Source organism: Cynocephalus volans, chromosome 1 (assembly GCF_027409185.1).
Source record: "Cynocephalus volans isolate mCynVol1 chromosome 1, mCynVol1.pri, whole genome shotgun sequence".
Taxonomy (NCBI): Eukaryota; Metazoa; Chordata; class Mammalia; order Dermoptera; family Cynocephalidae; genus Cynocephalus; species Cynocephalus volans.
Window position 1 is genome coordinate 45,958,287 of NC_084460.1, and position 25,003 is coordinate 45,983,289.

At 46.0% G+C, this 25,003-nt stretch overlaps 1 protein-coding gene across 1 annotated transcript in view; it reads right to left on the reverse strand.

The window, feature by feature from the left end:
• NFATC2 (nuclear factor of activated T cells 2) overlaps positions 1-25,003 on the reverse strand; it is a 98,395-nt gene that overhangs the window by 34,923 nt on the left and 38,469 nt on the right. Inside the window, exon 4 of the mRNA XM_063095021.1 lies at positions 372-574. Coding sequence (XP_062951091.1) covers positions 372-574 — 203 coding nt within the window. The remainder of the gene's footprint in view (positions 1-371; positions 575-25,003) is intronic.

The window sequence follows — 25,003 nt, forward strand, 5'->3', positions numbered from 1 at the left end:
TTAACCCCAAAACATGTGTGTGATGTTTCCCAAATTGTAGCCATAGGTATATTAGCTTTGTGAGGTTTTTTGCCTCTCTGCATTGTTACTTAATAATTTCTTAGGTCAAATCAATTTTTTTTAATGTAAATAAATTTAACCTCACATCAAGCAATATAACTCAAAGATTCATGAATATTCTTCCTCCCAAGGCACAGGAAAATATTTACATATAATACTTTCAAAATAAAGACTTTTAAAACAGAAAGCACTATGTAGTGATGACAGATTGGGAACTGCCACCTTCAACTCCATCAAGTCTCCTCTCCCAAATCCCTGCCACTTGGTCCCTGCTCACTTCTCTATGAATGCCCTCAGTCCCCAGCCCTTACGTTGCCCTCATGTTGTTTTTTGGCTCCAGCGGGATCTCCAGGACTTTGGTGTTGCCCACAATCTTCTCATAGCTGGTGGTGGTGACGGTTTTCCCTGTGATCCGGTGCACCTGGTAGAAGGCGTGTGGCTTAAGGATCCGCTCATCTGCTGTCCCAATGAAGATCTGAAGCCCCAGAGGCTTATTTTCCACGTAGCCATGGAGCTGGGGGGAGAAAACAAAATTATTAACATGCAGGGTGTGGTAGCTCTAGTCCAGAAAACAAAAAATATGAGAGAAGTTCATGAGCAGTAGGAAGAGTATGGGACTGCTGCATCATCTGGACAGATGTAGAACTGGAAGCAACCTTGATGACCAGCCAGAGGGGACTGCTTGGTTAAATTACAGGGATTCCCTCTAAAACAGAATATTAGGCAGCCATGAGAAAGATATAAGTAGATCAGAATTGCATTTATGGAGAAACAGCCGATACTTAATTGGTGACTGATGGTGGAGGAAGTGTTGCATAGTAGTGCGGATAGAAAATACGTCTGAAAGGATAAACACAGAGCTCTTGACAATGGTTGCCAGGGAAGATTAGAAGAAAGGCTTTTACTTTTTATATGACTATGTTCCAATTTACAAAGTTGGGTTTTCTGATTCAAAGAAAGAAAGAGCAAGACAAAAGTACCATAATCTAAGTCAAAAGATAATTAAAAACTGGAAAAAATATGTGTGACATATGACAGGCAAAAGATTAGCTCATAGAATCTATAAGAGAGTAAGTAAAAGATGAGATTCCCTGGTCATTCTATTTAAAATTGAGTCCCACTTCCAATGGCTTTCCCTATTGCTTTCTCTTTTTTATCCAATTTAACACACTACATATTTTCTTGATGCCTTTTGCTTTGGTCTGTTCCTACAACTAAACTATCACCTCTTTGAGGGTAGGAATATTTGTTTATTTAATTTGTGACAAAGTCCTTAGCACCTAGAATAATGCTTGGCACTTACCAGGCATTCTAGAACATATTTCCTGAAGGAATTAATGAAACTGTCCAACACAAAAATGGCAAGCTATTTGAACAGGCAGTTCACAGAAACACAAATAGCCATCAGCATAGAAAAGACGTTCAATGTTCAACTTGACTTGTAAACAAAAATTAAACCACCATGAGATACTATTTTTCATCCATTAAATTGGCACACATGCCGATATATGATAAAATCAAGTATTTTGGAGACTGTGGGGGAACAGGCACTTTCACACAGCTAATAGGAATATAAACTGGTATGACTATCTTAAAGACTATTTTTTATTGGGGCAGAAGCTCCAATAAAAATACATATAAATAAATACTCTGTGACCCAGTAATTCTACTTCTCAGTATACACCCTACAGAAACACTGTGCATGCAGGAGACATATACAAAAATGTTTACTAAAACAAATGTAATAATGTACAATTAGTTAAATCAATAGGATGGTGACTAATATGATATGCCCAGGCTATCAAATACTAAGCAGAAGTTTTAAAAAATATTAAGGGGCCTGGCCGGTTAGCTCAGTTGGTTAGAAGATGGTTCTGATAACACCAGGGTGCAGAGTTCAATCCCTGTACTGGCCAGCAGGCAAAAAATTATAAAAAGATTAAGATAGAGGTCTATGAAGTGACCCAGAAAGATCTAGAGCATGCTGTTGAAAGAGAAAAGCAATGTGTAGAAAAATACATACAGCACAATACAATCTATAAAACAATGCAGAATGGTTCCCACCTATTCATACATTTGTAAATGCAATAGGAAAGAGTACGGAAGGATGCGCTCCAAATTGATCACACTGTGATCACCTCTAGGGATGGAGGAGGAGTTCAATATTCAGAAGGTTGTCAAAGAGGGCTTTGACGTTAACATACTATGTTATAGGAAATACGTATTCCTGGAAACTTCTGAAACTTAATATCAGTTTTAAAAAATCTATAATAACAAAAACCAAAGGGACATTGAGCTGAGAGTTTCGTAACTTAACCCATCTTACACTCCCCCCAGAGAGGAATGCTAAGCAAATCATTTAATCCTCTGTGCCTCCATTCCTTTCTCTGCAAATTGAGGGAGGCTATGACAAGTGACAACTAAGATTCCCACCCTTCTCTGAAGTTCTACAAAACTCAGTAGGATCTCCAGTCACCTGCCAAAAAGCAAAGGCTCTAGGACCTGGATGATGATACATGGTCCAGAATTATGCTGTCCAATGTAGGAGCCTCTAGCCACAGGTATACATTAATTAAAATTAAATAAAATTGAAAATCAGTTTCTCACAGCCCCACTAGCCATATTTCAAGTGGCAACTAGCCACACGTGGCCAGTGGCTACCCAGATGAACAGCACAGACATAGAACATTTTCATCATCACAGAACGTTCTATCAGACAATGCCAGTCTAGAAAGATGGAGCTCTTGCGTCCCCTCCTAAAAACTATACAAAGAGACAGGCTGGGAGTGGAGCAGAGCTAGATGATAACCTTTTCATAATCTTCCAGGCTGACACCCACAGCATTTACCTAAGTGTCTGATACACACCCGAGAGGCAGCCTGGGGCAAGGATGGAAATCCGAGTCAGAGCCACTTATCTGAAACACAGCTATTGTTCTCGGTGACAATCCAAAGGAAGAAGGGCAGAGTTGAGAAGAATTTTGTCTTTGTTGTTTTTGCTTTGCATGTGGACCCAAGATAAATATATTTCCTCATCTCTTCTCCCAGATTTCTCAGGAGGTAGTAAAAAGAGCACGCACAGTATCAAGGAGAGAAGCAGGTAGGAGAGTGAGCCCTGATGGTCTGAGGCTACTTCTTTCTCTCATGATAGAAGAGCAGAAATAGCATGCGGGTGTTCTCAGTAAACAGCTGGGGAACACCTGGAGATAAAACCTGCCAAGTCCTCACAGCTCTACCTGACTCCAGCCACACCTGTCCCCTCCCCTGCTGGCACCCTATTCTGACTCACCACCACCTCCCACAGTGGTGACCATCACTGCCCAATTTGCCTCTTGCTGGTCTCTCACAGAACAGTCAATGATCTTTTAAAAATGCAAATCATGGGCTGGCCAGTTAGCTTGGTGGTTAGAGCATGGTGCTGATAACACCAAGGTCCAGGGTTTGATCCCTGTACTAGCCAGCCACCCCCCAAAAACAAATTTAAATTTAAAAAAAATTATTTAAAAATTCAAATCAAACTGCTTACAATGCTCCAAAGACTTCCTGTGGCCTTAGAATAGAATCCAAACTCAGTCCCACTGTCTATGAGGCTCTCAACAGCCCAGCTCTGCATTCTCCAGCCACTCCACTCGGCTCCTGTCTACACCAGCCTTCCTTCTGTTCCCTGAACACAGCAAGCTCTTTCTGACTTCAGGGCCTTTGCACAAGCCATTTTCTCTGCCTGGAATACTCTTCCAGTGATACATTTAGTTTTCAAGTCTTTGGGTCTTATCCAAACCATATTATTTATACACACCCAGCACTGCAGCCATCTCTTTTAGCCTTACAACAACCAGTTGTTAAATTTTTAGGAATTTTAAGAACCAGTTGACACCACTTTGGTCACTTCAGTATGTATATTCCAGCCATGGTGGGAATATTGACACCACAAAAACTGGCAAATGCTACAAGTCAGGGTTTTTGGTTTTTGCTTTTTCCTGGAGAATTGGATGTTACACATTTACTAGCACACTACTGGAATATTTACTTCATTACCATTTCAAATTTCCTTGCTTAGTTAATTGTTTATTTGCTTACTACCTCTCTCTCCCACTTGAACGTGAGTTCCACAGTGGTAGGAACCTTGTTTATTTTGCTCAGCATGAACAATGATTATTTGTTAAATGAACAGTCACCATCAATAATAATGCAGCAGCCAACGGCACCTGTCTTTCATGCCAGACACTGCACTCAGTGTTGTACACATATCATGACTCCACGTAGGATGAGCCTATCGTTACCTGCATTTTATAAATAAGGAAACCAAGGATTGCTAAGGCTGGGCAACTTGCCCCAATCAACTCGCGTACTAAAAGGCAGAGCCAGGATTCAAACTCCGGACTCTCTGGCTCCAAGCCCACCCCCTTCACTGCCAGGCTCTCTTTGTCCTCGGCATCTGGTGGATTCACAGCTCTCCTCTGATCTATGGCTATAGGTCAGAAAGTCCAGGTTCTCAAAGGAAACATGAGCAAGTGCTAAATTATAAGATCAGGAGTGTTCTTCCTGCCAAACAGGAGAGAAAGGAGGAGGGGAGGAGCAGGGGAGAGAGATGCAGGAAGAGAAAGAAATAGACAATAGCAACCAAAACAAATAAACACTATTGCTCCTTGCGAGAAAACCTGCTCCTTTAGGAAAGCCAAGAAGGACCTCTCCAAGTTCAAGAGCAGCCCCCTGGTTGAGCCAGACTAGCTCCTACCACGTGAGCAGATAGAACCCCCTCGCCTTGGCGAGGGTCCCTACTCCCCAGGTAACACCAGAAAGAGTGTGGGAGAGAAAGAATAGCGTTTTTCACTTTGGGTCAGACATGCCTAAACTTACATCCTAGCTCTGCTTCTTAGTAGCTGTGTGACTTTGGAGTTTCACCTCTGGCTCCCCAGGCCTTCTGTGAAGGCTAAATAAGGTGACCTTTGTAGGGCACCAAAGCACAGCACACAGTAGGTACCCATGAAAGGAGAACTGTACTTTTCATCAGAGGATGATACAAATCAAAACCCGGAGGTGATATTACAGATCTGAGTGGAAGGGCAAAGAATGAACATGAAAGGCCATCACGGTGAGAACCGACCCGAGACAGCCTCCTATGTGGGAAAGCCCAGAGCCGACTCCAGTCCCCTCTGTGGGCTGCCTCCACAGTCACTGACTTGGAGGGCTGGAAGGGAGAGGGGGCCAGATAAAGAAACTTAGCCGTGCTGCATGGAAGAACACTTCCACCTCCACCCTATATACATTGCATTACAATTATCTACACATTGCATTTACAAATATATAAAAGGGTAGATGCCTTTCTCCAGGAGGTGTACAATGTGCCCAGAGCCCTGACTGGGCAGCACGCTCATTCTGGAAAAGCCTACCTTGCCAGCTCTCTGGAGCTTTGATAAGAGCACATAGCCATTGACTTGCTTCTCCAAAAACTGACTGATTTGGGTTTTGCAAATAGAACTTGATGCCTTGACATGACATGATAGGCCCTCGAGGTCCCAAACTCCCTGTTGTGCCCACGAAATGGAGACCTTGGTCATAAGGCTTCAGTGTGGCCTTTCCAGGCTTCTGCAGAGGTGAGGTCCTTCCGGTGGCCTGGGCAAGTAGGGTCACCCTCCAGGCGTAGCAGACCCCTGCTGCCACGCAGAAGCTCAAGAGCAGCTGGACTCCGAAGCAAAGGAGGCTCCACTTCCTGCAGCCAAGGTGAGCGCGAGGGTTTTCTGCTTCTTGTCATTTCCCAGGCAGCCGGCCAGGTTCCAGGAAGAATGGGCATTTGTGATACTGGACATGAAGAGCTGATGCACGGGTAGGGAGTGCCCGTGGTGTGCGCGGGGTGGTGGGGGGAGGGGGCCAGGCTGCAGCTCCATGTGACTTCCATACACAAATATTCCCATCAAAGGAAAATGCAGGCTTGGGGACATGACTTTGCTAATAATAATCTACTCTGTCCCCTCACCAGCTCAGCTACTCTCAAATCACCTCAAAGGAAGATCAAGTGATTGGTGATTTAAACATCCTCCATCCCCTTCCCATAGTTAGTACATACATGATACCATACAGCCTGGTCACAAGGAGCAACTGGTGTCCCCATAGGTGAAGACTTCTATATATCCTGATAGCTCGCGGGCATAGCTAATTCAACCTCCATAACAATGCTCAGAGGAAAGCGGAGTTATCCCTTCTTTGGATGACAGTTGAGGCTCACGATCCTGCAGCTCTTAAGTGGTGGGGTGGCGACAGCCTCCACTGCCATGTTGGCTTTCTCTCTCTCATTGCTGGCTCCTGATTCAGAAAGAGGCAAAATCCCCTGGGAGTCTGGACTATGCATTTTAAGACAGGCAGGTCCACCCCACCGACTCAGCAAAGGGAACAGAGGCAAACAAACACGATCTCCACATCTCCAAGACCCACAGTTTCACAGCAAAAGCAGATCAGACTTAACCCTCAAACCCCCAAATTAAAGCTCTGCCCTCTCTTAGCAGCAATTTAACTGTCCTGATGCAAAGATAAAGGGGCGTCAATACCTGTTGATTCTGGCTTTTCCTTTTTCTTGCTATAAAAGTAGTGAGAGTTCATTCATTGCAGGAAAAACAAACAATATAAATTATAAAGAAAATACCCCTTCAAAATAAGTAAGCATTTTAGTATACATCATTCCAAACTTCTTTTTCCCATTCACAATTTTTTAGATTATTTACGTCACTTTTTTAAAAATTTATTTTTAATTGACAAATAATAATTATATATATTATATATTTATGGGGTACAATGTGTGATGTTTTGATATGTGTTCACATTGTGGAACAATTACATCAAGCTAATTAACAAATCCATCACTGCACATACTTAATATTTTTGTGATGAAAACATTTAAAATCTACTCATTTAGCAACTTTGAAATATACAATGCATTATTATTTATTAGCATCACCGTTCTGTGCGATAGCTCTCTAATGCTTATTCCACCTAACTGAAATGCTATATCCTTTCAGACTTTTCTTCTAAGCACATAAACATATTTGGGTTTTTTTTTTTTTAATGTATTGTTTCCACTTAATATAGTGTGACTATGTCCCTTGTCATTAAATCTTGCTTTATGAGACAATCTCAAGTGATTGCATAGTATTTCCCAGAGCTCAGACTATCAAATGATTTAAGGAGAAGCTCACTCCCAGGGTTGTGCAAATGCCAGGTGATGGCACCTGAAAGCAAGCTCCACCCTAAATGTTGTCCCCTGTGCCTCACTTCCTTCACCCCGGTCCCAGCCATGTCTTTTCCATTCGACCATGGACCAGAGTTTTAATTAACCCCTACAGCTGGGCATGTAGGTTTTCCCAATTTTCCCCCATTACAAACACCGCAATGGGAACTCTTATGAATAGTACTTCCTTGAAAATGACTTTTCTGTCAACTCTGCTCAGAGCTTTTAAAATATTCTCAGTTGGACAACTCAGATCTGAAATATGGGATTGATTTTCAAAACGGCAACTGGCCAAACAGTTTTGAATTTTACTAAAATCAAACATTAACAATGTTAAGTAGCATTTTTGTTGAATGGGGAATATTAGGAAATTGGTATCACCCTCAAAGATTTCACCCTGAAAGAAGGGAAAAGCCCAGTGAGGTGTTTTGATTGTCATTCCCGATGGCCACATAGCACATGAGAAGAGGATTTTTACAAACACACATGCATCCTGAATTTGGCATTTATTTTTGCATGCAAAAGTCACAGCACTTACCTGCCCCCCCATACCCCAATCCTACCTCATACACACTCACACACACAGAGACCAAACTTAGACTACAATTTGATTCTCATCTCAGTCATCCCAGTAAGCATTCCATATCCATCTAATGAATATGCATGAATAACTTCAATTAAAAAAAAACCCTAATTCTTGATACCTCCCTCTGCCTCAACCCCATATTGGATCCATGTCAAAGTCCCATCAATTCTATTTCCTAAATCCCATTCAAATCCACCTTCATCATGTGCCCCCAGTCAAAGAGGGGGCCTGGTCTCCCCACTTCCATCCTTGCCTGCCTCTCCTCCTCCCCCGACACACAGTCTTTCCAACACAGCAGCCAGAATGATCTTTAAAACTGTAAGTTAGAGCTTGTCAATCTTTTGCTCAAATCCTGGCAAACATCTTACTCAGATCAAAAAGCCAAAGTCCTTCACAGGACTCAGAAGCCCCGCTCCTCCACCTCCAGCCCACCCTTCCCCACTTCCTTCACGGCAGCCACGCCGGCCTGGTTGTCCTCAAGCGAACCAGGCATGTGCCATGCAGGCTCTAGCCCCAGGGCTCTAGAATGCTCGTCCCCCATGCCCACAGGGCTCATCCCTCTCTTCCTTCAAATCTGTCCTCAGATCACTGCCCCAACCCCTCTTGCCTGCTCACCCACCTCTCCTGTTTTACATTGTACCATCCACCTGACATTCGTCACCACCTGACATGGCATGACATATTTACCTGATTTTTTCTGCCTCCCCCACCAGAAACTAGTGAGCCACCCAAAAGCAGTGCCTTCTCTGTGTTGTTCACTGTGGCATTCTCAGTGCCTAGAACACCATGCAGGTGTCAGCGCGTGAGCTACCCAGGAGGGGCCAGAGTAGCTGAGATTTCTCCAGACCTTCCCTTTCCCGTGACAAAGAGTGGGTATGCTGCCCATACCAGCTTTTCTCCATCTTAGGCAATTCTCCTCCTGGCCCACAGTAACCATTGTGTCACAGGCCCTTGTCCTGCTCTGAGTGGGCAGGATTCACCTGGTGGGACAACCGGTATCTGAGCTGCCCTGTTCCAAACAAAGGAGATAGCATTTCCAGAATTCAATGAAAAGGGAGCCCCAGGCCTGCTATCTGACCCCAGCTGGGACCCCACTGGCCAGATATGTCACCAGCCCAGCAGGAGACCATCATGACCAGCTGCCTCACTGATAGGGACACATTTTGAAATCATTCAGAGAACTATAAAAAGAGAATTAGACATTCTGCACAGGGTTGAAAACAAGACAAGTCAGTTTCTCCTGCTATTCTAAATTAAGAATCAAGTCATTCTATATTTCTCACATCACTGGAAATTAGAAACAGACATATCTACCGCATAGCAAGCACGCTCACTTGAGAGAGGCTTGATGGCCCAAAACATGCTAAATTTGTTTCCAATTACCATGTCCACATTTGAAACCCCAAGGAAGCCCTAGAAACCAGTGTGGAAAGATCAGAGGCAAGGCACATTAGCCTGATGGGGTTTCAGGACCAAAGGCTGCACCCAGTCTCCTCATGGCCCCCCAGGGGGTCGTTGAATAAAGAAACTGGATCGTTCTGCCCCTCCCCCAGGGTCTGGAAACACTAACTTTCCCTTCTCAGCTCTCAATCTCCAGCTTCTGGTCCACTCAACAGAAATGTCAACTCAGCCGTGGGCTCTCCACCAGCATTCCCGTCCTGACCAACTGTCTCTCTGGGCCAAGGAGCGACTGAGTCATATAGAAGATGAGTCTGGACGTCTTGGATTGAAATATGCAAGCCTTCTCCGAGTCTACCTTTGGATGGAGTTGGGGGTGTTTTGTTTTGTTTTTTAAGAAGCCAAATAAGTACTTCACATGTCTGCTTTCTCTATTCCTCTCACATAGAGCCAGGATGACACTGAGATCAAGAGTCTGAGCCCTGGAGTCCGAGTATATGGCTTTACATCCTAACACCTGCACTGACTGTGTCATGGTAGAGAAGTTAGTTTACACCTCCAGGCCTCAGTTTCTTCATCTGTAAATGGGGCTGATGACAGTGTTCACCTCATCAGGCTGTTGGGAGGATCAAGTGTGCTATGTCTAAGGCACATAACAAGCACTCAATAAATGTTAACTTCCATTTGTATTCTTTCACCAATGGCTGGGTGACTTTTGGCAATTAAATTCCTCTTCTCTGGTCTCAGTTGTTGGAAGAAATCATCTTGAAGGTTGTCTTTCAGCTATAAAATGTAATGATTCTCAGGTACATTTAGAATAAAATCCAAATGCCTCATTGCAGCGTATAAAATCTGGCCCTTGTGCATGTCACCAACTTCATCTCCCCCACTATGATCCAGCCACATGGGCCTTCTTGTTGCTCTTTAAATAGGCCAAGTTTGTTCCTACCCCAGGACTTTTGCATATTCTTTCTCGGATCCTCCCACAGCTGGTTCTTCCTGATACTTTGGGTCTCAGCCCAAATGCAGGGCCTTCTCTGAGTGGCCTGACTAAAGGAGAGACCCCCCCAGCACCGCTCCACCACTTCCTCCCATTTATTTCCTTCCTGACAGGGATAAGTGGTATCTTAGGCACTTGCTTGTCATCTGTTTCCCACCACTAGAATGTAAGCTTGTCCATCACTATGCCCCAGCACCTTGAACAGTACCTGGCATATAGTAGACGTTCAATAAATATTTGTTGAATAAATAAATGAATAGATTGATTCTTGAGTTCCTATGTGGATCAACACATTTCCAAGTGATTCATCCTCCAATGACCCTGAGAAAGGAGGCTTATTCATGTCTGGAAGAGAAACCCCACATTTGGAGTCTGCCTAAATTCACTACCATTTGAGCCAGTCTGCAGGAATGTGTCTCCCCATGAAAGAGACATATTATACCAGGCCAATTACATTGGAAGTCAGAAGAGGAGACAAACTTGAGCTGGAAAAATGAAGTTTACAATCTCTTCTCCAAGCAGCATTTATGGATCGCCACAGGGAGAGACTGAGTCAAAAGTACAGTGACTTGGCAGCCTTGTGGAGATGGTGAGGGAAAAGCAATCCACGAGCAATGCCCCCCACAGCCCATGTGTTTGCCCAAAGACCAGACAACAAGGGGAAAGCATCCTTCAAAAACATTTCTCCAGCAGTTTCTCACTCAGGGCACTGGCCTGATATTTAGGGAGAAAGTGTCTACTGTCCACAGGGGACCTGGGCTCTGGGAGAAGTGGGGCAGGGGGAGAGGACTGAATCTGCAGGAGGATGAGACTGAGGCATGAAGGGAGCTTGCAGAAACTGCATGCAATTATCTGACCCTGACGGTCCCCAGAACGGCTGTGTGTGAATGCCCTGAGGAAGCTGCGACGGGAATCCTGCAGACACTAATGCCCCAAGGAAACCGCAGTTTGGCTTCACATAAATGTTCCACCAAAGACAGGGACATCTAGATGAGGCACAAGCTCTGGCCTCTCCCCTCTCACTGTGGCCAAGAGCTGAAAAAGACCTGAGATGGTTAAATGGCAAACATCAGGACTTGTGAAGATCTGGCTGAGCCCACTGAGGTCTGAAAAAGGTGAGCTTTTCCCAATCAAATTCCACCCCCTGCTCCCACTCTGAAGGCTGTGCAGGTCTGTCTGGATCCAGACCAAGAATTCTGAGTCACTTTTGCCACAAGGGAGAAAAAAAGGAGAAGGCAGACGTGATGTGTACCTTTCCTCACTCTATTTTGGGATTTTAAGATCCAATTTCTTTAGTTTCAAAGGGTGGGTTTTTGGAGGGCTCTCTGCATAACTCTTCTGCTCTGAGCATGGCGAGACAGCTCTGAGACGGGCCTCTGTGGGTGACCTGGGGAGAGGCGGGGCCCTTTGGCAGATCAACAAAACTCATCATTCAGGAACAAGGCGCCCGTTCTTGTGCAGAACGCGCCAGGGCCTGGTCTTCATAAACACGATGGCAGCTTGCGGGCCAGTCCAGTGTGACTCACCTCTCCATGGAGGCAGTACCAAGTCCATTCACTCCTCTGGTTAGTCATTCATTCACCAGAGTGCCTCTCAGGAAAAGGATGCAAAGCTGAAGGCTGTTCTTCAGAATAAAACACACCTCCCCTTGCTGAAGGGGTGGGCACCTCACTCAACAGACGGTAACAGTTGGGATTACCATCACCCCACACTTTATTTAACAAAGGGGATAAGAAACTCATCAATTGGGATTTTTCTACCTCAGCACTGTTGACCAAGATTGACTATTGATTTGGGGGCCCCATAATTCTTTGTTGTGGGGGCTGTCCTGTGCACTGTGGGACATTTATCAGCATCCCTGGCTTCTACCCACTAGAGCCAGTAGCCACTCCCTCCCTAATTATAACAGAATGTCTCTGGACACTGCCAAATATCCCCTGGGGGACAAAATCACCCCATTGAGAACCGCTCTTAAATTTAGCTAAGATTTGCAGGGAAGGGGGGTTTTCTGCAGATTTTCTGCAGGTTTGAGCCATATCCCTTGTCCATCAGAAAGTGCCATTGGCAGCACTTTCATAGCAAACCCCTAGTCCTCCCTCTCACCACTCACCTACTCTTTCACCTCCCCGGTTCCACCACCACCACCTCTCACCAGGACCACCACATCCACCCGCTGGCTAATCTCTCTCCCTCTTCTCTTGCCCCCACCCCACCATCCTAAATAGAGTCTCCATAAGCAGCTAGAGGGATCTTTTAAAAGCAAACCAGATTACTTTATTCCCCTACTTAAAACCCACCAATGGCTTCCCAGTGCATAAACAATTAAATTCAAATTCCATGCCCAGCAAAGTCCTGCACCAGCCGATTCCTTCCCTCTCCAGCTTTGTCTCCTCCTGTCCCTTCCAGTGTCCACGGCAGGCAACTACACACCCTGCCTCAGAGGCTTTGCACTTGCTGTTCCCTCTACCTGGAACACACACTCCTATTCACACCTGCCGGGTTCCTTATCGTCATTCAAATATCAACTTAAATGAACTCACCCCTGGAGAGGACTCCTTTGACCACCTCAATATAAAATAAACCACTTCCCCAAGCATTCTCTCACGTCAACCATTTTTTCCCTTCAAAATGCCTCATCATGATCTAAAATTATTCTGTTTATGGTTTAACCTGCTCAACGTCCATCTCCACATTGGAATAGATACTCCAGGAGTGCTAAGATCTTACCTGTCTCCACCTGGATGGACTCAGACCCTACACAAAAGGGCCTAATATATAGTGAGTAGTCTGTATTTTCTAAATATCCTACAGCGAGCATATATTACCTTTATTATAAGGGGAAAAAATCTTACTAAAAAGTAACAATAGCCATGCCTTGCCCAGCACTTTGAGCACTGACTTTTAAAGGCCTCTGGCACCTCGGAACATGCTCTATCTGTAAAATCCAGAAGGACAAGGGCTCACTTGGATTGTGTAGATGAGGACACCAAGACTCAGATTCACTTTTTTTTTTTTTGACAGACTATAGAGAAAGTACCTACGATATGCCACACACAGTTCTGGGCACCAGAAACTCAGCACTGAAAAAGACAGAGCTTGTTGGAGGGAAGGCTGGGGTTTTGACTTTTGGGTCCAGGCTCTCAAAAGAGAATCTCAAAGGTCCCTGGAAACCATTCATTACAGAGACCTCTCCCAAAGCCCTGTCATGACTACGAGTTAATATTCGCCTCTCTAGACCACAGGCTATGGAAAGCCAGGTAACAAACGAAGGACCATCTCTCTCAAAACTGTAAAATTTTACTATAAAAACATCATTACAGTATCTTTTCTTAAAGGATATCTGTTGTGGTAGAGAACACTTGCTCTCTTATCCATTATTCATTCTCCCTTCCTTAGTAACAGGATCCTGGTTATCTTGGGTGGCAATGAGCCCAGCTAAGAGTCTGTACTTTGTAGTGTCCTTTGCAGATGAGCATGGCCATGTTACTAGATTCTGCCGATGAGATATAAGCAGAATTGTGCAAAGGACTTATAGAAGGGTTCCTAAGAGAAAGCTGACCAAAACGGGGCATGGGCCCCTTTTACCCTGCCTTCCTTTCTCCTCGCAATTCCACAGCTTGGGATGTGGGTGTGATGGCTGCAGCTCCAGCAATCATTTTGCATCAGGAGGTGACCTTGCGTGAAAGAGGAATTGAGAAGGAACCTGGATTCCTGATGGCTTCAAGCACTTTGGACTACCTATCTCTAGACTTTCTACAGAAGAATAAATTCTTGTGTGTTTAAGCAATTGTTATTTGGGGTTTTCTGTTAGATGCAATTAAACCTAAGTCCAATTAAAAGACCCATCATCCCATCACCATAACATCATGCCCTCCGGGCCTTCACGTTCTCCTCAACTGCATTTCAATGGGAAGAAGGCAACCATGCTTAGATGAGCCTCAGTTTAAACAAACTCAAGGTGCAAACAGTAGAGGCAAAAGTGCTCCAGTCAGCTTTATAAAAGCCTTAATAAAAAATGATTTCTTTGAGGGCCGAGCCCGTGGCACACTCGGGAGAGTGCGGCGCTGGGAGCGCAGCGACGCTCCCGCCGCGGGTTCGGATCCTATATAGGAATGGCAGGTGCACTCACTCACTCACTGGCTGAGTGCCGGTCACGAAAAAGTCAAAAAAAAAAAAAAAAATGATTTCTTTGAAAAGCCAGTGCTGAAAGTGAATCTGAGAAAAACTGCCATGTACAAAAAGGTGAAATGACCCAACTGCTCCGAAACATACCAAGTAGCTACACCCGAGTCAGTCTGTCGGTCTCTCACCATCTTACTCACAATCTGGGGCATCTAGAAAGGTATTCCCAAGAGAGAGGTAAAGTGGGGAGAGGACAGCTGTCTGACACTCGCAGGAGTGACGATAATGCTTGCTAGAAATAAAATTGCTGCTTACTTTCTGTCTGGTTTCCGAATTGCTTTTTCCTGGTTGAAATGTGCCAGGCTTGGCAGCTTTCTAAAAATTTAAAATTCAATTCAAGTCAACAAATATTTGTGGAGCACTGCCTATTCACACGTACAAAAAATAAACAAACTAGGAAAAATTTGTATAACAGGGGATGTTATAATTAATCATGATAATAACAGCAATACCAGTAGCAGCTAGTAATGTATTGCTTGCTAAATATTGGGCATCATACCATTCACTCAATCCTCATAGCCACCCTGTGAGAGGGGTGCTGTTATTTTATACTGGAGTAGATTGAGGCACAGAGAGGTTAGGCAATTCGCTCAAGGTCACAGCCAGGAAGGGAGAAGCTGGGATTCCAATCCAGCCAGGTCTAGCTCCAAGGCCCATTCTCTTGACCACTATATGATATTCTGCTCTTGTTGCATCTTTAACTGGACGATTAGTTGGTGAATCCTTCTCATTAAAATTTAACTCTTATTTTCGTTACAGAATTTTTTTTTAAGTTTATGTCACAACCATAAATAGGAACCCAGGATCACCAGTTGAAAATCAAAGGTGTGAGTAAATATACAACAAAATGAAAGTGCTATTAAAATAATTACAAACGTTGAAAATGCTGATTAAGTAACACAAAATTAATCTACCTCCCCCCTGCCCAAGGCATTACAGTTTATAGACACTGGGATGGCAAAATATATCCCAGGGGGGTGCCAGAGAACAGAATTGGGGCTGGGGAGACCCAGGGTAGGAAGCCGCTGTGTTCAAAGTCAGTAGATCACCCATGGACTGGTTAAGAAAACTCCCTGGGTCACTGCCCATAGGAGTCACTCTACAAACCTTTGCTGAAGGAGTCAAGAAGATCTGCTGGAGGCTCCTGACTATGAGAAGAAAAAATACTACTGCTCTGCCCATGTGCTAGAAGAAGGGTTCCTTCAGAGAAGGGTAGAGAAAAAGAAAATCATCCAATGTATAAAATGTATTTTCCTGAAACAAGAAGTGGCCTTTGTTCAGGGATCAGCCAGCTCTATCTGTGTTCCTTGCTCCATGTGTGAGTGTGCGGGGAATGCAGCGGTGGGCTGGTAAATGTTTAACCACCAGCTCTCCAAGGGGAAATGCTTGGTTTGTACTGTTTGCCCATTTCCATGGTGTAAATACTCCCACGATGGCTGATTTCCAGCTACCAATGTGACCGCATTGAACACGGGATGGGAAGAGATGTGCAGTAGCTCACCACTACATACCACTCCCACTGCACGGGTACGGTGGGCGTAAAAAGCCTCAAGAGCATAGATTATCACCCAGCTATCCCACTGCTGGGAATATACCCAGAGGAATGGAAATCATCAAGTCGAAGGTATACCTATTCCCCAATGTTCATCGCAGCACTCTTTACAATAGCCAAGAGTTGGAACCAGCCCAAATGTCCATCGTCGGATGAGTGGATACGGAAAATGTGGTACATCTACACAATGGAATACTACTCAGCTATAAAAACGAATGAAATACTGCCATTTGCAACAACATGGATGGACCTTGAGAGAATTATATTAAGTGAAACGAGTCAGGCACAGAAAGAGAAATACCACATGTTCTCACTTATTGGTGGGAGCTAAAAATTAATATATAAATTCACACACACACACACAAAAAAAAAAAAAAACGGGGGGGGGGAGAAGACATAACAACTACAATTACTTAAAGTTGATATGACAAGCAAACAGAAAGGACATTGTTGGGGAGGAGAGAGGAGAGGGAGGAGGGAGGGAGGGTTTGGTAAGGGGCAACAATAATCAACCACAATGTATATCGACAAAATAAAATTTAAAAATAAATAAATAAAATAAAAAATAAATTTAAAAAAAAGAGCATAGATTATCATGTCATGTGGCAGAATTCCTGAAAATTTTATAGTCAGCTCTCACAAGCTAGTACCAACTGGCTCAGGGACATGTCCGGGTGTACATGGGTCTCTACACACATCTATTTAGGGGCATATCTATCTGTGTGTCTGTCTGTCCATCTCTCACTCTCTCTTCTCTCACCAATTTCCACTTCCAGCAATTGAAAATCCCACCCACCCATGCCTTGTCACCAGACCTCCTCCCTATGAAAGGTGCAAGGATCTTGCCATGTCTGATCCCCTTTCCACCTGCCCGCACTCGCAGACTCTTCCTGTCCCCTGAGCCCGCCAGTAGTGCCATGAACACCCCTGCATTCAACCAGCCTGGGCTCCCCTCAGGCCCAGAGAAGGCCGTATCCCTGAGAGTCCCAGAAATGGGTGGACACTACAGCCCAAATCACCTTGGCCCCAATGCTCCAAGCTCCCTGTCACCCCAACAAGAGCAAGAGCCTCCTCTTTAAATCCAGTCACACAGATTTTCCTGTCTAGACAAGGCCACCGCCTGCCAGGGCCCCAGAGTGAATGAATTCCCAGCCCTCCATGCCCTGGCACTGTGAGACCCTTGCTGCTCTTGGGGCTGACCCAGGGCCTGAAGACCCTGCCGGGACTTGGCACAGCCCTCAGCTTCCAGAAGGGACGCGGAGGAGCCGGTGCACAAGCGCGGGTGTGTGTGGCATGTATGCCGTGCCAGCCCCAGAGAGCCAGGCGTGCGCCCCGCCAAGCGTCATCCATCATCCCTGCGCTGAAAAGTGGGAAAACAAACAACAAAAACCCAGTGGCCTCGTCTAATGTGCACCAAACGCAAGAGCCACAAAGCAAGCCTCTCCTCTCTGCACTTCCCTTTTCCGGCAGAGAAAGACTGAGATAAGGGGCTGTGGGCTCCCCCTGGATGATTTCAAAGGCTGGCACCCCCACCCCAGACCCCCTCCCGCTAGCTAACGGGCCTCCCCAGGGCCCTCAGTGGGAGCAGGAGGCGGCCAGGCTCCCGGCCAGTGACTTGGAAGAGGTTTAAGGCTCACGCACAGAAGGGCGGAAGTGCAGTCTGTCAAGAGGCGTGATAAAGCGCCTCCTTATCGGGAACTTTCCTTTCAACTGTCTCCAAGTGAGCGCCGGGGCTGGGCCTCTGTCAAGGCCAAGCGTGTTCCTTTCATGTTGCCCCATGTCCCCTGGTCACTGATGTGTCCGTGTGTGCACAGAACTGTAGTGTGAGCAATGGAGTTTGCAGCTGGAGCCAGAGTCTCAGAGAGGGTGCAACAATGTGCCTCCCATTCTGGGCCCCTGGTTAACCATGTGGCATCTGCAAAGTCACTGAAACCATCTGGGCCCTGTTGTTGTCATTGGGAAACTAGCAGAAGAGATTCCAAGGCAGCAGAACCCAGTAGTTTAGACTAGGGGCTTAGGGGTTGGCTAACCTAAGCTGAAGTCCCAACTGCCCAAAACTCTGGCTGTTGACCTTGGGCAGGGTACTCAGACCTCCGAAAGTGCTTTTACACACGTTCAGATGGAAAGAGCACTATCTACATCAGAATTACCAGGATTAAATGAGGGGATACAAGCGCAGCTCTTAGAAGCAGTGCTAACACATAGTAAGTGCACAATAAACTCTACCCTTCATCTTCACTATTATGATTCTTATGATTTTCTCCTGGGATTGTTGTGAGCATGGTATGAGGTCGATGGCATCATGTCACAGTTGAGTGTGACATGACATGCATGACATAACAGAATCCTACAGGCAGTTCCACTCACTTTCCCACTCACAGGGGAGCATCCCACGTGGACATGGTGATCTTACTGTCCTCTTTGGGTGACACACCTCTCATCATTTGTGCAACTTTCCACCCCCAGTATGAGTCCCCTTACCAGGGTGCTGGATGCCACCAGCAACTCTATCTGAGGCTCCACCAGCAACTCTATCTGAGGCTCCTCTAAAGGAGAAGCAACCCTGCCCAATGCCACCATAGGGGAATTGGCCTGGCCAGGTTTCCAAGAGGCAGGGTGTGCTGAGAGACAGGGACGGAGTCCAAGGAATTGAGGGCAGCTTGGTCCATCCATGATTCGCTCACCCATGCTGACTTCAGCACCAGGTCCCTGAGTGGGCTGCTGCTCCACTGTGATGGGTATGAAACTCTTAGCAAAGCGCCTGACCCAGAACACGGTGCCTCTGACCATCAGCCTTCTCCATCCCCATCCATGTCTCCAATCTGAGATTCGTCAGGACTGTAGAACACCAGCTATGCCTCCAAGCCCCCATCTGTACAAGGGGGATAATAACAGCCACCCATCTCATGAGCTATGGTGAGGATTAGATGGTACAATATGTGTACAGCACTTAGAACAGTGCCTGGCACATAGTTAAGTGCTCAATAAACAGCAGCAGCTATCAAACCTTCCTTCAAATCACCTAGGCAGCTCATGTCACCACTAGTTTGTTTATTAGTCCTTCTTAGAATATGGACACAGAGGAAGGACAAGCCCCCCTGCCCTGCTCCACCCCCCATGCTGAGCCCTGAACCAGGCCCTGTGTCTCCACATACTAGCTCAGAGAGGCTAACTGCGCTGCCTAAGCTATCCAGCTTTGAAGGAGTGCAAGTGGAAATCAGAAGCAAGTCCGGCGGCTTCCCCAGCTCATCGCCTTTCTGCAACACCTGCTCCTCCTATTTCCTCTTTGCTTAAAACTCTTCCTTTTACATTCAAGTGGAGATGTAGCACTCATGAGGAACTCAGCCACATTTAACTCTCTCGGGAACCTCGTGGCTCCCTCCTCTCCCCTTTATTTAATGCCCGAAAGCCCTTTTCCTTTGCTCCTATTTTCAGTTCTTCATTCATGAGTCTACAACCTACCCTGGCTAAGAGTTGAACACCATCCCATCTTGAATCCTGAAGCTAAGGACCTGTGAGGTTTGGGGAGCTGGAACCAGGCTTGGAACCACAGCAGGGAGGTGACAGGCTAAGAAGCCACAGTTTTCCAGGAAGAACCTTTTTATGGAAAGGGAAATGACATTTTTCATAAGAGGGAAAAGCTCACTCTAACTCCTTATGGGTTGTCAAGGCCTGGGCTCAAATTCTGAGCTCAAACTCTGAGGTCTCTGTTAACTGAGAAAGATCACTACCAAGATGACAGCCACATACGGTCCTGAACGTGACTGCAAATGGGTGTGCCCATTTCCTGCAACTCACACATGCTTAAAACAAGGCCATCATAGCCCCCAAATGGACACCAGTCACTCGACAGGCATGGTGCTATTGGCAATGACCTCCAGATGGGAAAAATAAGACCCAGCCCAACTCTGTGGGGTCAGAATCCCAGCTAGCCCCAAAGCCTCCTTTCTTAAAGGGATTTGAGTGCGAACACAATACTCAGTTCAAAGAGAATGCAGCTTCTCCATAATTTAAATGGGAGAGGGGATAAATTTCATAGTAAATGCCCAAGACAAACCTTATTGCTATGTAAGTGCGTACATATCATCTCTCTCCTATTTGGGTATCTGTCTTATCCAGTTCTGAGCTGGAATCTCCTTCACTGACTGACAGAATGCAAATAAATTTTACAGCACTCATTTTCAGCAAGCATGGAATTTGGAGGGACCAAGGAAAACCGACTTGGTTTTATACATTTGTGGAGTTCAATTTTTATACATTTGTGGAGTTCAATTCTGTTACCTTCTGAGTTTGAAGCCAACGTATACACACCCCCTCCCCACTCCCAGGCATAAGAGAGCTCACATCAACTGCACTGGCCAGTTCTACGTGCTAGCAGAGGAATTTAATTTCAGCCTCAATTATCCTTCCTTTTTCTCTGTGCAAAATCTGTGAATCAGAATGGACTCCCAGTCTACTTAAAAGGAGGAGGATAAGGTGAGAAGGAAGGGTCAGCTTTACAGTTGGAAGTATTTTTTCTATACTGAAAAAAAGGCTTTGAGCAGACACTTGGACATTAAAGTCAGCAGGATCTGGGTTCGGTTCTCTAAGAATTTCCCAAAGCAAGTTCCGAACCCCTGCCCAGGGTCACCAGCAAGATGCCCAGAGGAGCTAGGTGAGGATGTAAATGAGTATGTTAGGCCTGGTTAGCACTGGGGGACTGGGCAGCCCAGGCCTGGTCTTAAGGGAGGGTCACTGCTCAGCTTCCGACAACCATTGCCATGCAGGAAGTGGGCCCAGTGGCGCCAGATCTTCTGATGTTAACATCAGCTAGAAGCAACTTTGTATGAGAAATCTCCTAATTTGTCAATATTGGTAACTAGTGTCAACTGTTGTTTAAAACCCTGAGTGGGCCAAAACACACCTGTGCACAGACTCAGGCCCTGAGCTCTCAGACACAGGGTTCCTTCCACCTTGGCATGCTCACCAGGCTGCCCCTGAAGCCTGGAACATTCTTCCTTTACATCTTCCAACACCCCACTCAAATGTCACCTCCTCCAGGAAGCTGTCCCAGATTCATCCCAGATTCACTGAGGCAGAGTGAACAGTTTGACCCAGACCCTCACTACCCCCTCCCTCTATGATAGCCTTTATCTCTCCATTATAACTGTTATCTCAATAAACATACGAGAATCACTAACATTTATTGAACACATACGGCTGGACCTCTGCTTAATGATTTGCAATCATCATCTCTTGTTTGTGTACTATCATCATCCCACTTGATAGGCACAGAAAGGTTAAGTAACTTGTCCAATGTCACAAAGCCAGTAAGTGGCAGAGTCAGGATTCAAACCCAGTCCATCTAGCTCCATCCCCTGCTATTAACCTCTTTGTTAAAATGCCCCCCTTGTGATCTCAATTATTCCTGTATCTGTCTCTCCCAGCAGACATTCGGTTTGTTGACCGAATGCACTTTGCTGCTCAGTCTGACCTCCTAGATACCGCGGCAAGGTGCAGGGGTGGGGTGGTGATAAAATCCACTCTGTTAGCATCTCATCTTGAATATGGATTCAAGAGATGAGGAAAACCACCCCACTGAGAAATGTCACTCCCATCCTGCTCCTGAGAGGGGACAGGGGACTGGCTGCAGCCAGGCCTCACACCCAGGTCCTCAACATGTCACGGCTTCCCAAAGCCCAACTTCTTCCTGGGAATGCATTTTGCATGGCTATGTCTTGGCCTAAGGTGGGGGCAGTGACATGCCTGCCTGACAACCTCAGCAACCCAGGGCCAAAGTCAATGAGCATCAAGCCTAATTCTCCTGCTCCCTGGCAAGAAAATAACAAGTCCACCCAAAAATACACACAAAAAGACAAAGTGCATGAGAATGAGGGCACACGAGTGTGTAAGAAAGAGCGAGAACACATGCAAGAGAGATCTTCAGTAGAGACACACTTGCGGGCTTGCTTTGGGGCCACTGTCTGAACTTGGGTATAACACTTTTCTGAACTTTTTCCCCCCAAGACTACTTGGTAGAAACCCCTGGCCCAGCCCTAAACCCCCTTCATTTCAATGCCTGCCCACAAGCCCCCACCAGATGCTGATGGCTCATCCCATGTCCCCTGGGGACAGATTTTCACTCCAAGTCCAGTCTCTGCAGCTCCTACCTTCCACCGAATCAGCTCCGTGCCCGCCCCCTAGGTCAAGGAGGGAAGGACAGCCGGGAGGAGTGGGCGGGTGGGGCGCGGAGGGGCCTCGGAAACAGGAAGACAACGGGAGCTCTGGCAGGCACGCTCTGCACACAATAGACAAGCCTGTGACTTGTTCAGAGACGGACCTCAGACCCCCAATACTAGCACAGCCCAAAAAGCATGAGTTCAAAGTTAAAGTCAGATACACGCAAAGCTGCAGCCCCTAGGGGAACTCGGAGCTCAAAACAATACGCTCTTTGACTGCAAAACCACAAGGGAACACCCACAGCATACTTCTTGATTAAAAAAGGAAAGTGAAAAATAAGGGGTTTTTTTCCCCCTTCTTAATCATTATAAAACTAACTTGTGACTACTCCATCAAGTCACGACTTCTGTTTGCTTCAGGCGAACCCAAGTCACGTTGGCCACAGATATGACAGGCAGGGGAAGTTGGGCACATCCTAGTGAACTGAATTGGTCCTTCTGAATCATTGTGACTTCCTTCTTCCGCTTCCTTTAGCACAGGAAAGCCACTGAGGAGCCGCCTGCGTCAGCACCTCCATTGCCCAAACTCCCAGGGGATCAATCTTCCGAGGGGCCATGACTCACAGGGCTCACCAGTGCCCCAAAGTTAACAGTAGCGCTGTTACTCTGGTCAGCCTGGGCAGCACTCACTCGACTGCTGTGTGTGCAACGGACTGAATGCCTACTAAGTGACAGGCACTGTGCTCAGGACTGGGGATAGAGGGATGATGGAGAGACGACGGAGGGATGGGTGCATAGGACAAATGGATGAGCAGCTGGGTGGATGGGTGAGAGGGAAAAAGGGGAGGAAGGCAGGGAGGAGGGAAGGAAGATAAAACATGTCAGCTCTGAAAAAAGTGACAAAGAGAGGGACAGAGGATGGCAGAAGAAGGAGTGACTATTTTGATAGAAGAATCGAGTGAATCTTCTTTGAAGAGGTGACAACTGAGCTGAGACCTGAATAAAACAGAGCATGGAGCCCTGTGCATATCTGGGAGACGTGAACAGCAAGTGCAAAGGCCCTGAGGCAGGTGCCTACTCGGAGTGCTTGCGGAGGCTGGCAGAAGGTGGGAGTGGAGTCAGTGAGGAACAGAGGTGGGCAGGGACCAGATGACAGGGCCTTGCAGTCTATGGTAAGGAGTCTGTGTGTACTGAGGGACGGGAGACACAGAGGGCTCAGAACTGGGGATTGGTGGGGACCAAGTTACATTTTGAACAGATTCCTCTGGCAGCTGTGCAGCGAGCAGACTGGACAAAGCACACAAGCAGAGGCAGGGAATCCATTTAGGAGGCTGTAGCTGTTACCCAGACAAAGAATGATGGCAGCTTGGCCCCAGGTAGCAGAGGGAAGGACGTAAGAAATGGTTGAGCCAGAGGCCCCCAAAGTATCAACATCCCTCTCCCTGGCACAGATGCACAGACCTGTGATGGATGCCAACAGGTAAACAGGATGCACATAAAAATCCACAAGGCAAAGAGAAGTGGACGAGAAGGAGAAAAAGACCAGAAACTTGAACTGGTTTTGCTTCCTACCTGCATAAGCCTTACCTGAGACAATTCACACGTTTCTTTGGGGCTCAGTTTTCCCATTTGTAAGATAACAGGACCCAGTTCATAGGGTTACAACAATGCAAGTCTTTGCTTAAATAATGTCTGACCTATCACACATGCTCAATAAATAATACATTCCTAACCCCTACTTTTAACAACCTGAGTCTTGGTTCTGCCAATTTAGTTGTTGTGTCATCTTTATAGTTCACACCCCCTCTCTGAGTCTCTGTTTGGTCACTTGTAAACTGATGATAACAGTACCCACCTCAAGTGCTCGATATGAGACTGAATGAGACAACTTTAAACTTTACTTTAGCAAAAAGTCTGGCACATCGGAAGCTCTCGATAAGAGGGTAGCTGAAGCCCTTGGTAAAAAGATATATGAATTGTACACACTAGTCATTCAACTAGATGATTTCTAAGTCTCCACCTAGCTCAATCATCCTCAAGTTCTTAAAAAAGGGGGGAAAAAAAACCAAGCTTCAAGTCCCTGAATGAATCAATCCTGGAGCTGCAAGTTAAGGCAAGCCAAGCTGAAGGGAAGGTGGAACTCCCACCTCAAAGAGATCAGAACTGAAGCAGACACTTCTATTCATGTCACACATTTTAATCTGAGTCATAGAACCAAGCACTTCGAAGGTAGGAGGTTGCTCATGGAGCACTCCCACTCAGTTTAGAGCAGAGGCTCCCACAGCTCAGAGAGGAGAAGCATGTGAGCTGAGAGTGCACAGCGAGGCACCGGTAGAAGAGGAAGCTGAGCGCTCCCACCCCTGCACCCCACTCCTCCACGCTAGACAGTCAAGTCAGTTAGAGGGTGGGAAGAAGAAAGCAGCAAACACCCCGTCCAAAAGAAATGAATGCAGGAGGGATGTCTTTTAGACCGGCAGAAACACCTTTCTTGCTATCAAGAGTTAAATTCAAATACCTTAAGGTGCCAGGCAGGTAATGTAAATGAGCTCAGCAACCAGTACAAAGACTGAGGGACTAAAGTCCTAACCTAAAGACACTCACATGCAGGTTGTTTTTTGTTTGTTTGTTTGTTTGTTTTTCCTCCTTTAAAGAATTATACCACCAGGGCCACTGCTAGCTTGCCTGGCACTTTTTGTGCAGATTAGCAAAAGACACCCCTTTCTCTGTACCTTTAGCAGGTATATGTCAGAACACTGTCTTAATAAATATGCAAATGTGAATGTGCCTTCATGAGATGCAGTGCAAAGCCTGTGCAACTGTACCCAGTGACATATAGAAGAGTTTCCTGG